We start from the raw sequence: 15,268 nt of genomic DNA, 5'->3' as shown, positions 1-15,268 counted from the left end.
TGTTAAGCTGTAACAAAAGCAAGTTTCAGTCCAAATAATTCTACCACACGTACAGGCATTTTTAACCAACTGAGCCACCCAGGCGCCCCATACAGGCATTTTTAAAAAACAAGAACAAAAACAAAATCCTCCACCCATTGGCAGACATAGCTCAAATAGGCTGTACTATAAACCCAGTGAAGTCTTATTGTTTTAGGTGCTCTGTCTGATCATGTCATGGAAGGTTCACTAGAGGTAGACAGGAAGACATTCAGAGTCAAAACTCTGTTACCCTTACAGTCTGCACCAGGCAATAGGAAATATTCCTAAACAAAAGGCTGCAAAAGTCTTGGGCATTATCCCTGATGATGTATCTTCACGCTTGACTATCATCTTTCTTTTTTTAAGTAAGTTTTATTGAGAAATAATTTATAAATAGTAAAATTCACCCTTTTCAGTGTATAGTTCTATGAGCTTTGACAAATCCACACAGTGTATAATCACCACTATAATCAAATTATAGAATAATATCATCACCCCCAGAATTCCCTTGAGCCTCTTTGCAGTCAACCTCTACCCATACCCTAAGGATCTGGCAACCACTGATTTATATATGCTTCCTACACTTTTGTCTTGTCCGAGTGCCATATAAATGGAATCATATAGTATGTAGCTTTTGGAGTTTGGCTTCTTTCACTCTGCTTAGGGCATTTGTGATTTACTCATGTTGTGTTTGTTCCTTGTTACTGATCAGCAGATTCCTGCTGTATGGAGATACTACAATTTAACCATTCACCAGTTGACATCTGGGTTGTTTCTAGTTTTGGGTGATTATAAATAAAGCTGCGTCATGTACAGGTTTTTGTGTAAATATAAATTTTCATTTGTCATGGGTAAAAGTGGAATTGCTGGGTCATATAGTAAGTATATTTTAATTTTATAAGAAACTGTCAAACAGTTTTCCAAAGGAGCTACGCCATTTTGCTTTCCTATCCACAACATACGAGAGTTCTGGTTGCTCTGCAGCCTCACCAGCACTTACTGCTGTCAGTTTTTTTAAAAGGTTTTATTTATTCATTTTTAAAGAGAGAGAGCTCAAGGGGAGGAGCAGAGGGGGAAGGAGAGGTACAAGCAGACTCCAAGCTGAACATGGAGTGCGATGTGGGGCTTGATCTCATGACCCTGAGATCATGACCTGAGCTGAAATCAAGAGTAGGACACTTAACCGACTGAGTCACCCAGGCGTCCCCAAATTGTAAGACATTTTAAGCACACATCATGATTTGATTTGATATACATATATCGTGTGGAAGGATTCCCCCAATCTAGTTACTTAACACGTCTGTCACATATTTATCCTTTTTTTTTTTTTTAAATGAGAACATTTAAGTTCTACTCTTTTAGCATCTTAGCAAATTTCGATTATATGATATAGTGTTATCAACCAAAGTCATCATGTTTTATATTAGATTCCGAGGCCTTATTCAAATCTTATAGCTGAAAGTTTGTACCTTTACCGACCTCTGTTTCTCCCAACCCCCAGCCACTACTTTTCTATTCTGTGTTTCTATGATTTTGACTTTTTTTGTTTTTAGATTCTGCATATAAGTGATATCACGCAGTATTTGTCTTTGTCAGACTTACTTCACTTAGCATAAAGTCTTCAAGCGTTTGTTAGTTTAAAAAAATTATTTTTAGTCATTCTAACAGATGTATAGTGGTATCCCATTGTGGTTTTAATTCTCATTTTCCTAATAATGAGAATTATTAATTCATTAATTATCTCATCAAATTATTAATGATGGTGGGCATATTTTCATGTGCTTATTTGCCATCCATATACCTTTGTGTTCACAATTCTTGCCCTATATATATATTTTTAAAAAGATTTTATTTATTTATTTGACAGAGAGAGACACAGCGAGAGAGGGAACACAAGCAAGGGGAGTGGGAGAGGGAGAAGCAGGCTTCCTGCGGAGCAGGAAGCCCAATGCGGGGCTCGATCCCAGGACCCTGGGATCATGACCTGAGCCGAAGGCAGACGCTTAACGACTGAGCCACCCAGGCGCCCCTTGCCCAATATTTTTATTGGGTTGTTTTCTTAAGTTTTGAGAGTTCTTTATATGTTCTGGATACAAGTCCTTTATTAGATGTGCATTTTGCAAATATTTTCTCCCACTTTTTGGCTTGTCTTTTCATCTTAGTGATGTCTTTTGAAGAATGGTTTTTAATTTTGATGAACTTCAATTTATCATATTTTTTCTTTTATGGATGGTGTTTTTGGAGTCATATGTAAGAAATCCTGGCCTAAACAATGTCACAAAGATTTTTTTCCTAAGTTTTCTCCTGGAAGTTTTATAGTTTTAGGTTTTATATTTAGATCAATGATTCAATTTTTTTAAATCTTTTTTTTTTTTTAAGATTTTATTTATTTATTTGAGAGAGAGAGTGCGCACACAAGTGGGTGGTGGGGAGGGGCAGAGGGAGAGGGAGAAGCAGACTCCTGGCTGAGCAGGGAGCCCGACGGGGCTCGATCCAGGACCCTGAGATCATGACCTGAAGGCAGATGCTTAACTGACTGAGACACCCAGGCGCCCTGATCCATTTTGAGCTAAGTTTTGTATAGGTGTTATATTCTTACAACCTGCTTATGCAGGGGAATCTGAAAATCTTGACAACCAGCTCATTTTCATTATGGGTGATCATCTAATAGCTGCATCAATTAATGACTAATTTCGCCAATAAAAATTCATACTGGCATTCCTGTGCTAACTGGCAAGGTGTATACTGTTAATCAAGACACCAGTAACTGCACTGGTTGCAGCCCCCTCTGGAATGTGACCTTGCTGATAATCATGAAAGCTGACCAATCCTGGAGTGGGATTCACGACTAGGGAAACTGATTGCGACTGTGGTTGAAATTTAAACTGAGCAGCTCTTAGCTGAAAAGAAAATCAAGCCATCAATGCTAAAGTATTTTTATAGTAAATTACAGATGACATCACTCCAGACAAGGGGAAGACCATGTACAAAGGCATGAGGGTGTGAATGAAGGCTGGTTTTCAGGAATGACAAGTGGTTCCTTTTGGTACACACAGATCACATGTGAAGACAGGCATGAGGTGAGCTCGGGGAGATGGGCAGGAGGCAGGTCGTCATCAGCTTTGGAGGCCAACTACGACTCTGGACTTTGAGAAGCCACAGGGGGCCTTAGGAGGATTTTAAGAGGTGAAAATGATATAATCAGATAGGAGCTTTGGCAAGATCATTCTAGCAGAGTATAAAGGATGGACTGACGGCGAAGAACGGAAGCAACTGAAAGTAGAGAGACTACTTGGGACAGTCTCAGGAATTGGAGGTGAGTGTGTATAAGATCCTGAAGTGAGTGGCATGGAAGAGAAGTAAGACTACTTCAAGGTACTGTCTCCCTCTCCCAAAATGTTTAGAGAGGAAAAAGAAATTTAAGTAGTCACTGGCAAATGTCAAATTCAAAAAGTGTTTTCTTTTCTTCGGATTCTGGCATGTTGTTGCTGACCTTAACATGACTTTGGCATTAAGGGTTTCTGCAAATATTGCTGATTACACAGCAGGATGGGTGATTTTCAGAAAGTACACACTTCGGAACCCAACGGTGACAGGTGATTGCCGTGGAACCCACTTAGAGCCCTCCTGATGGTGAGAGAAATCAGCTGATAAAGGTGACATTCCTGGCATCTTGGGACTCAAATGGCAACTTCATTTTCTTCTTCTAAAGTTCAAATAGGAAAAAACAAAACAAAACCAACCCTCAACAATTTTTGATGGTCTCACCATGTCTTTCATCTCTTGGGAGTGTCATTTGCCTTATGCTTCAAACTGCGGGAAGAGGCTGCTTGTTGGTTAAATGTGGCCTACAGTGACATGGGTAAAATGTCAAATGCTCTTTGGATGGGTCCTTCAACCTAGAACCTACTGGATTTGAGAACACTTCCTGGTTTGAACTTTAACAATGTTACAGAAAAATATGGGCTACAGACATGACGGTATTTTGATGAATAAGATAAATTTTTGGCATTTGAAGTTGTTCTGGACTTCTTGCTAGCATTTCCCACTATTTTTTCCCCATTAATTTCTTTGTCTAGTCTATCTGTGCTATCTTATTCCAGCGGCTTCTGGGGTAAAAGTACCAGAGACAGTACCTAACCGGCCACTTCTTCATTGCACCAGCTCCTGAATGACAAGGCCTAAGTCCTAATTCTCTTTTATGGCAGGATGGGAACAAAACAAACACTAGGAGATTCTGGTGACAAGGATGACGCTGGTTGTGCAGCCTCCGTACTTCCTAGATACATGGAGCGGACCGCTGTGTGAAAACAGAGTCTCCAAACCAACTCATTTCCTTTAAGAGCAACAGGTTTTGTTTGGACAAACAGCACTTATTTTGTCTGGGTTTGATTTCAAACCAGATAACTCTCAAGAAGCATTCAGGTTTTTATTGAGCACCTATTACTGAGCAGGACTGTTCCAGGTTCCGGGGCCGAGTAATAAACAAGGCACCCTTGATTCCTGCCTCCTAGGAGCCAATGGTCTCCCCCATCGTCACCCACTGTGGATACGGGGCGTGCTCAGCACTCTCTTTACTTTGGCATTACTATAGTACAGTGTTACTGATATGCTAGTGATGTGCTTTGTTCATTTTGTATTATCAACTGTATGAACACACACACACATACACACACACAAGTGCTTGTTACTGTGACAAGGAATGAATGAAGTATGTCAATATTCATTTCCTGAGCCATCCATGGAGCTCTCTGCCTAGTTTTATCTACCGTACTTTAAAAGGAACAAAGACAGTATGGAGCATATTCATAAGAAAGCAACCTGAATGTTGAAACCATGTGATATGAGAAGGTGGGGGAATTTAATTTAGAAACAATAAACATGTTTAGTGCTTTTAGCAAAAGTCAAGGGAAGAAAATTCTGCATCCAGGACTCTAAAACTCAGTGCTTTTTGTTATTCATTCTTACAACGATCTTTTTCTGTGTTTAAACGATTGCTGAAGGAGATACAGCAATGGGTGTTATCGCAATGAATGGTTTCTTGTAAAGTTAATAAATAATCACTAAAGTATGTTCAGCATTAAGAATAGTACCGTCATGACATACAAAAATAAAAAGGGCAGAATAGAGGTTAAGGATTTAAAAGACTTACTCAAAAGTGCCAAAAATCTCCCACTGGGAATTAACAACACTACAAGCGACTAGTTCTGAATGTGGAACACTTTGTGTTCCCAACACAATCAATAGCATAAATTCCAGGAGCTGTGACAGTAATTAATTTGATGTTCCCTTGCTTTTCTGTGCAACCCGGGTAACAGAGGCATCAGAATGTTGGTGATTTTTGTTTTTGTTTCTGTCTATTGCATTTATCTATTCATAGAAATCACCTGATTTATTTCACTGTCAGCTTGTACGTAAACAGAAAACAAATCTAAAAATTATCGTAAAACAAATCAGGAAACATAGAGGAAGAGCCTTCCTTTCTGGACAGCTGCATGTAAGAAATATGATCAGAAATGAGGCTGAGTAAAACACTTCAAACCTGCAATGCTTCTTCTCTTACTCTACTCACAAGCCGCTCACAAGCAATTAAGAAGTAACTTGTAGGACAAGATAATGAAGAATGAAAAGAGCACGGGGCATACACAAGAAATGACATCCACAATACATGATCAATGATGCTTTGCCTGAGCACACCTGAAAGATTTCCAAGTTCTAACTGGAGCCCAGACATGAACCAAAACCCTATTTACATTTTTAAAACCTCAATCTAGTAAAGACTCCAAAAGAAAAAACAAAATGCTCTCTGAACTTTAATGTCCCATGGCAATATAGAAGATGTATTCCTATACACTTTCTGATCTTGAATTTTCTGATCCTAAAGTTCTAAAAGTCTATATCCACCAGCTGTCTGTTTGACCTTGCTACCTAGAGGTCTAGTAAGCATCTCAAACTAACCGTCTCCAAGATGGAAGTCTTGATTTCCACCCCTCCCCCACCCCTTCTCCTTACATAGACTTTCTCACCTCAGTTAAGGGCCCCAGCACCACAGAGTTACCCTGGTTCCAAAGCTCGTGGTTTTCCTTGAGTGCTTTCTTTTGCAGCCTCCAGCCCCTGTGCCCAATACTATTGATCAACACATTTCATCAGCTCTACTTTTGGAATATATCTCAAACCAACTCTTCTCACATGTCCACCTCTGCCACTCTGGTGCTCATAACTGGTCTCAACGGTCACTAGGCTTCCATTCACATGCCTTCTTACCATTCCTTTTCCAAACAACAGCTAAAGCGCTCTTTTTTAATTTAATTAATTAATTAATTTTATTTATTTATTCATGAGAGACAGAGAGAGAGACAGAGAGAGAGAGGCAGAGGGAGAAGCAGGCTCCCAAGGAGCAGGGAGCCCGATGCGGGACTCGATCCCAGGACCCTGAGATCATGACCTGAGCCGAAGGCAGACGCCCAACCACCTGAGCCACTCAGGTGCCCTAAAGTGCTCTTTTAAAAATGAAAATGAGGGGCGTCTGGGTGGCTCAGTCAGTTAAGTGTCTGCCTTAGACTACGGTCAAGATCCCAGGGTTCTGGGATTGAGCCCTGCATTGGGCAGCTAAGCTGGGAGTCTGCATCTTCCTCTCCCCCTGCATGTGCTCTCTCTGTCAAATAAATAAATAAAATCTTAAAAAAAAATGAAAATGAATATGAATGAGTGAGTGAATGGATGGATGAAGCTCTCTCCCTTGCTTAAAACCTTTCTATGTCTTCTCAATGCCCTTAGAATGAAATCTGAACTAGTCGCTTGGTCTGCGGGTCACGATAACGTGCCAGGCTTCACGACCACACATGGTCAGGCCCCAGCCTGCCTCTTTCCGTATCCTGGCACTCCTCCTCACCTCCTTGTTCACAGTGCTCCAGTCACCCTGACTCTCCTCCATTCCTCAACACTGCCAAGCTTGATTGTCTCGGGACCTTGGTGTGTTGCCCTCTCTGTCTGAAATTCTCTTCTAGGTCTTCGTACACATGGTTCCTTCTTGTTACCATGTCACATTTTCTTTGACCACACTATCTAAAAAACAAAAAAGCCAATACCCCTTTGTAGTCAACCCCAGCTACTCTCTGCCATGTCCAGAATGATAGCACTAGCCACGTGTGGCTATTGAGCACTGGAGATGGGACCAGTCTGAATTTCAATGTGCTGTAAGTGTAAAATATGCAGATTTGAAAGGCTTAGTACCCCCAAAAATGCAAAATAGCTCATCAGTACTTTTTACATTAGTTACATGCTGAAATGATAGTATTTTGGAGTTACTGGGTGAGATAAAATATATCATAATTTATGTGTTCCCTTCTACTTTTTCAAATGTGACTATTAGAAAATTTCAATTATCTATATGGTTTGAATATATAGCTCACTTTATAGTTCTACTGGACAGCACTGCTTAATTTCATTATGTTATTTTATTTTGTTAGTTGTACTTATGTGAAATTATTTTTTTTGTTCATTCATTGGCTGTTTCCCCCCATGAGAATGTAGCTCCATGAAAGCAGGGCCCTTGAGTGATTTTTTCATTGCTGTATCCCAATTCCTAGCACACTGCCTAGCACAAAGAGGGCACTCAGTAAATGTTTATTGAACGAACAAATGATTGAAAACTTCCCAGTCTTTTCTTTCTACCATTTCCATAGGTGTGATAAGAGAGGCCACCAAAGCTAAGAATGTTCTACACTTCAGGGGAAGGAACAAGAGTCCAAGAATATGGCATCTTTGCAACTCTTGTCCTGAATTATGATTTAACGTAATCTCTTCTTGGGTCTTAAGTTCTTGAAGGAAGGGGTCATGGCTCTTGCATCTGTGTACTCCCTTACTGATTAGCAGAGTACGTTCGTAAAAACGTCAGTGACCATAAAGTCACCATAATCACAAAGCTACCACATTTTGAGCATTTATTTTGTGGCATGCACTGTACTAATTATTTATTATATCATTTACAAACTCTGTAAGTTAGGAATTATTGTTTTATTTTTACAATGAGAAAACAGGATTAGTAAAGGTAGATTACCTGACTTAAGATGGCCTAGCTAGCTGGTAGAGACCTTCAAATCCAGATTATTCTGATGTCACAGGCCGTGCAAACTGTGAATCACCATATTTACGATATAGCACGTGCTTAAAAACTTTTACAGTGATTAACACTAAAAATCACGTTCAATGTAAAAAAAAAAAAAGGACATCAATAATAGGAATCAAAAGTTACGGGGATAGTCTTCAGAAAGAAGCAAGTGATAGATGACCCACTGTGCCTTTCAATTGCAGTCTTGGGCTTGGCTGTGTCATACCTGACTTCCAGATGCAGGACAAGCAAGCAGCGGTCAGCCATATCCTGGAAAGATTTGGCAAGTTCACTCAACGTCTGCATGATCTGCTCTGACACTGGGGGCAGATCCATGGTCACATGGCTCTCTTGAGCAGGAGACAGCACTGAAAGGAGAAGAAGAAAACACCAGTCACTGAACTAGATGCCTACAGGTTTGTTTGAAATGACATCTTACTTTGTTGCTCATCACGTTTTTACCAATTTGGCTAATGCTGGTGTGGGCAACATTAGATGTCCAAGACATGGTAGACTATTTCTGTACTTGATTCAACACTGATTGTCTTCAACCAATTCACAGATTGATAGAACAGAACGTCAGCGTTGGAAGCGACCATAACAGGAATCCGGCCCGACCATGTGGTCGGTCTATACTTGCGTCTCTTGTACATCTTCCAGTGGTTGCTGTGCTTCTGCTTGCATACTCACATGAATGTTTGTGAAAGAAAACTCAATACCTCTTAAGGCAGCCTATTCCATCTCTGAAAGATGTGATCATCTATATCTACTGATACCTGTTGCCATTAATTTCTAATCACTGTCTCTGATTCCAGCAGCTTGGCAATCATTCCCATATGTGTTAGCACTTCAAGTATTGAAGATACCACGTCTTTTGGCTTCCTTGAAGTCTTCCCTTTTCCAAGCTAACTAACCCCAGTTTTTCAGCTATTCATATAATCAGAGTGAATTATTTTACAATTCTCATAATTTGCCAACAAAACCATTCCAATTGTTCTCTGTCTCCCTTGAAATGTGGCACTCAGGGCCAAACATAATAAATACTACAGAGTAGGTCTGTGCTGTCTAGAGAGAATGATCAGCTCCCTTGTTCTAGATGCTATGCTGCTTGCACATAAGCCTGAGATCTTCTTGGAGGGGGAAGAGGGGTTAGAAGAGTGTGCTGTATTCTACTTTAACTCACACAGAGCTTACAGTCAGCTAAAAGCCCCCAAAGGTCTTTTTGGAAAATCTGATAGAGCTACCTTCTGTATCTCTATCAAGTAACTGATAAAATATTTAAGGCACTTGGACATTTTCTTCAGGAAAATACTGAATAGCAAAAATGTGAACTATATTTATATCTAGACTTCTGTTGCATATCCAGTTCCCCACAATTTCTCAAAGATCACCAACAATTAATTTGGCAATTTCAAATTCTTTTAGTACTCTAGAATTTCCAAGACTGGCTTTGAATCCTGTCTCCACTACTTACTCGTTATGTGACCAAGAGCTAAATGCTTAAATTATGTCTGCCTCAGTTTCTCACTGTAAAATGGAGATAATACTACCTACCCCATGGGGTTTGGGGGAGCATTAAATGGGTTAATGTGGGTAAAACACATAGAATAACATCATATCAACCTCACTTAATATTAATACAAATAATAAGCAATTATTATTATTCTTTAGCATGTGATTTGTCCAGGTTAAGAGTCTTAAGCTTAATTATAGCGACACGGTACTTAAAAGATAATTCCATCTTGAGATTCCATTATCAGTATTTTTTGCTTTTCCACCTGGAAATTCTTCTGTCAGAGAATGCAGTCTTTCGGAAGAAGGGCACTTAGGGCACGTGAGATCTGGCAAAGCATCACTGACTAGCTCAGGAGGGGTTCACCTTGCAGGGTAGAGTCACAGGTGGCTGCAGCAGAGTCTACAGCCACAGGCTTTCAGAGCTGCATCTGTTTCTGGACTTTGCTAAGCCCAGAGAAGGGCCTAGAAAGACAGTCTAGCCTCATAAGGCCAAGTTCTCCTCTGGGAAACCAGACTTGAATAAATTAAGATTTATGGCAAAGATTAAACAAAAACCAAACAAATTCGGGCCAAGGGAACTGATCTGTAAGGAAGAATGAAATGTAACAGGGGTGCCTGGGTGGCTCAGTTGGTTAAGCGATTGCCTTCGGCTCAGGTCATGATCCCAGGGTCCTGGGATCGAGCCCTGCATCGGGCTCCCTGCTCGGCGGGAAGCCTGCTTCTCCCTCTCCCACTCCCCCTGCTTGTGTTCCCTCTCTCGCTGTCTCTCTCTCTCTGTCAAATAAATAAATAAAATCTTAAAAAAAAAAAAAAAGAATGAAATGTAACAGTGTAGATTTAAAATTCCTACCAGCCTTGGCATCACTCAAGAGGCTCCCTAACTCCATCAGCAGGAGAGTGGATACGTGGCATGGCTCCCCCTCTCCGCGGTTAACACTGCCTAGTTTGTAGGATTGCAAGGCGAGATCACTGCCTTCGTAATGTTTTCGTCTGGCAGGCCAGATGAAAGCAACTCTAAGTAACACTATTCTAATACTTCAAAGCATGTTAGGGCTTTTGAGGCCCTGGACTCTGCTGTTGAATGACATTGTGGTTTGAGAGCTCTTTATGTGCCAGTGATAAGGGGCAGAAATCAGCCCCGAAGACAGCAGACTCATGGCTTAAGGTTCAAAGTCATACCAATCTCCTAAACTCTATCAAAGACATTCTGGACAAATTCCACCGAGAAAGTTAAAAAAAAAAAAAATCCGAGTTAATGGAAGATAAAGAGTCAAGATAAAACTTGGGATGAGTGAGGTAAAAGGAGGTTAGAAAAGCAGCACATTGCACATTTCGCTTGACTGTAATCTACAACAAAAACACAACATTTTAGTAAAGCAACATGAAAACTCATGCCCAGAGTTCTATTGAAAAGCTAGCCTGTGAATTCCTGAGGGCTCACTGAAATTTACAAAGTTTTCTTAACAAGAAGGAGTATGCTGAGCAAAAAAATGCTGAGCATGGCAAACAAATACAACACAAAACAATGAACTCTCTCTTAAATGTCAAATGGAAACCTACAAAAGAGCAATGCTGACAGAATTGGCTTGGGATACAGTCGAGATAGGTTACTGGACACACACCTGCGCACATATCCTTTTAGAGGCTACGTGGTGGTTTATCTCAGGGATTGCTCTTTGTATCAGCAAAGCCCACATCTATTGGACTTTAAAAATATTAGTACTTGATCATTTTATTTTATATTTTATTATTATTATTATTTTTAAAGATTTTATTTATTTATTTGAGACAAAGAGAATGAGATAGAGAGAGCATGAGAGGGAGGAGGGTCAGAGGGAGAAGCAGACTCCCTGCGGAGCAGGGAGCCTGATGCGGGACTCGATCCCGGGACTCCAGGATCATGACCTGAGCCGAAGGCAGTCGCTTAACCAACTGAGCCACCCAGGCGCCCAGTACTTGATCATTTTATTAAGATACACACTTTGAGCTGTTCTGCTAATACTAGGGATGGGTCACATCAGATCATTCATAACATCCTGTTCATCTTACAACCACTGTATGAAAGCAGGCATCTTTGAGACTCCTAGCTAACTAATCATGGCAATGGAACTGTGGCTTTCTGTACTAAACTGACTGGTCTACAGGAGGATGCTGAAGCTTGCTCTCTGTGGCAGGCACTGCTTACTAGGTGAACCAACACATATTTCCAATTCTCCCTTGCTCACGCTGCTACAGACTCCAGAAAGTTAAATGTTTGCATTCCCAGCCTTGCTCGTAGCGAGAGGAGGCCACGTGTCCCCATCTGCACAAAGAGATTCTTCTGTGGCAACTTGATCTAACCCCGGCTAATTCTGCAACTCATCTTTTGACAGGGAAACAAAAGTATGGATTGTTGCCGCTAAAATTTTCTGGATTTTAGTCTCAAAAATGCCTTCAATATCACTTGTCCATCCTTCCCTAGTGCTTGGCTAGCTCCTTTTCCCCCTCTCAGCAACTTTCCCCAAATCATGCTGCTTTGTCCTTCCTACTCTCTTGTCACTCCTCTCTTAAGGACCTCAGATTCTCATTAAGCCTTCAAAGGAATCATCAACACTTGCTTTCTCTGTGGTCTTGCCTTCTATTAACTCTTCCACATGCCATAATCCTTCTGCCTTCACCTCTTTATTAGAGCATTATTCTAATCATCACCAATGATATCCTAATTGCCAAATCCAATGGGTGTTTTACAGTCCTAATTTCAGAAAGGCCCTCTGCTACGTTCAACATAACTGGCCATTTCCCTCTTAAAATTCCATTTTCTTTTGGCTTATATGGCACCCTACTCCTCTGGGTGTCCTTTAACCTCTCTGACATTGTTTTCATCATTTCCTTCCCCGGATCCTCTTCCTTTAGCCCACCCATAAGTGCTGGGGTTCCCAGAACTTTTTTCTTCATTGGTCTCCCTTACTTGTCATTCTGTATGTTCTCTTTGAGTGAGCTCATCCATCTTCATGGTTTTTGCTATTATCTAGGGATTGAGGACCTCTAAACTTCATTTGGTCAACTGTGCAAGCTAGCCTTACCTGTACATCCCACAGGCATCTCAAATGCAATGTGTTCTAAACTAAACTCATTATCTTCAGCATCTGCTCTTTATCCTGAATTCCCTCTGCATCAGTGGTGTAGCAATCTAGGAATCTCAGCTGCAAGCTTGAGAGTAATTTTTGAGCCTCTCCTCTCCCTCACTCTCCTTGGCAAAGACTAATTTCTGCCAATCTCATTTCCTAAATGTCTCTTAATATCTTTTGTCTTTTCTGGATCTGCTGTGACTTTCTTGGTTTAGCCCTCATCTCTGCCATGAACTACTGCAAGAGGAGGCCTCATGCCTGGCCCCTACTTTAATCCAATCCTCCATATTCAGCTCATTAAATGAGTTAGAGAGTCAGAGTTATTTATCAAAAACACAGATGAGACTTTGTTAATTTCTTGTAAAAATAACATCAGTGGTTCCCATTGCTTATGCGTTGAAGTCCAAGCTCCTTAGCAAGGCTTTCCATGATTTTTGGTTTCTGTCCAACACTGCAGTTTTTCTCCATTTCTCACCATTTTCTCCTTCCTCTCCAACTTCTCTCCTTTCCCTTCCTGGCCCATCAATCTGACACTTTTTTTTTTTTTTAAGATTTTATTTATTTATTTGACAGAGAGAGACAGCAAGAGAGGGAACACAAGCAGGGGGAGTGGGAGAGGGAGAAGCAGGCTTCCCGCCGAGCAGGGAGCCCGATGCGGGGCTCCATCCCAGGACTCCGGGATCATGACCTGAGCCGAAGGCAGACGCCCAACGACTGAGCCACCCAGGTGCCCCAATCTGACACCTTTTTAAAGGAGATTCCCTAAACATATCCTGCTGTTTCAGGATTCTATATCTTGGATGGTTTTTAATCCTCTTTCTAATCTATTCATGCTTTCTGGCTCAGAAAGTGTTTCCTGATTCTCCAGGCCGGGTCATTGGCATCTCTGGGTTTGTTTGTTTGTTTGTTTTCCCCACACAATTCTATTACAGTAGTTACCATATTCCATTGACATCTGTTTATCAGTACGTCTTCCTACAGATCATTAGCTCCGTCAGGGCAGGGATTATCTATATATCTGTATCTATCTATATCGGTTGGAAGCATACAGGAGTTCCATCAATGCTTTTTTATTAAACAGAACAAATGATTTAAAGATTTATTTATTTATTTATTTATTTATTTGAGAGAGAGAGAGAGAGAGAGAAACAGCATGAGAGGGAAGAGGGTCAGAGGGAGAAGCAGGCTCCCCGCTGAGCTGGGAGCCCGATGTGGGACTCGATCCCAGGATTCCGGGATCATGACCTGAGCCGAAGGCAGTCGCCCAACCAACTGAGCCACCCAGGCGCCCCAGAACAAATGATTTAATTAACCAATGTGACAAGACAAATAATTCACATAATAACAGATTGATGAAAATCAGGAACAAGAAGGCACAGCTTGCCATTTCCAGCTGTAACTTTTCCCTTAGCTTCTTGAGTACGTTCTGGGGACAGAGTGGGGATATGGAAGTAGTTTATGATGGCTGGTTTTCTGGGCTGTTCAGGAATCTTGCAGAAGTAGAGTCTAAAAGGAATTCTGGTCAATCCCTACAGCCCCAGCACTTTCGTTATAAATTGTGTTGCCTTTAGAAGCCACTTTAATTTCATAAGTCCACCTTGTGGCAACCGAGCCTTGGGGGGTCCTCTCTTTTCCAAAGACATAAAATCCCTGGCATATCAAATAACCAGTATCTTTCAAGGAAAGCCAACATACTGTCATGGAGAAGCAATCAGCCTAGGACATTAGGATGTCTCAAGTGGTTCCACATCCTAATATTAACCAGACTGAAATGTGTTTAAGTCTTAAAATTAGTCAAAATTGGACTCATTCAGACCCAGAAGAGCATCTGTTTTCAAGGATGCAGCTGCTACACTTTCAATGGCAACTTACTGTGACTTCTTTAATTGATTCATAGGAGGATGTCCTTGTGCATCTGCAATATTATCTAAAATTGTTACAATATTAGCTTAGACTGGTATCAGCTGTCAGCAAAGTGATAAATTGAAAAGGGAAAGCAGGATATCATGGCAGAAAAAGAAAGGTTAACTGTGAATTCAAACTTTTGAGAAGATGGAAAAAAGACAATGAAGAATGATCTCATGAGATTTTCTCACTTGAAAACATTTTAGAAGATCAAATTTTGGTACAATCATTATTTCTGACTCTTCTTGCTATTGTACAGAGAAATGACAGACACCACATAATGATGTCTGCTTGAACCTGGGATAAATTTATTTAATTTCCAATCTTCAGTTTTCCTATTTAGAAAATTGGGCTAATAGCATCTTCCTAACTCCCAGAGCGGTGTGTTATTAGGTTCTGCAAATAATTTCGAGATCCTTCGATGTTGTTACATGGCTGACATTTTTTAAAAATAGGAATGCTGATTAGGCCTGTGACATTAAGAACTCGAGGGGCTTACAGAGTCAGAGGGGGCTGGGACAGGAGCCTGTCCCCCTAACTCTTCCCTCTCCCTAAACGCCTGTGGGATGGGCTACTACCGAGCCCAACACTGGGGAAGGACTGAAGGGCA

At 40.9% G+C, this 15,268-nt stretch overlaps 1 protein-coding gene across 1 annotated transcript in view; it reads right to left on the bottom strand.

The window, feature by feature from the left end:
* Positions 1 to 15,268, bottom strand: part of EXOC4 (exocyst complex component 4) — a 735,341-nt gene that overhangs the window by 57,650 nt on the left and 662,423 nt on the right. The window contains exon 15 of the mRNA XM_035021134.1: positions 8,358 to 8,499. Within this exon, the coding sequence (XP_034877025.1) occupies positions 8,358 to 8,499 (142 nt within the window). The remainder of the gene's footprint in view (positions 1 to 8,357; positions 8,500 to 15,268) is intronic.

The sequence above is a fragment of the Mirounga leonina genome, unplaced genomic scaffold (assembly GCF_011800145.1).
Source record: "Mirounga leonina isolate KUSES-001 unplaced genomic scaffold, KU_Mleo_1.0 Mir_174, whole genome shotgun sequence".
NCBI lineage: Eukaryota > Metazoa > Chordata > Mammalia > Carnivora > Phocidae > Mirounga > Mirounga leonina.
The sequence above is the reverse complement of the archived record's forward strand: the minus strand, read 5'-3'. Positions and strand labels throughout refer to the sequence as shown.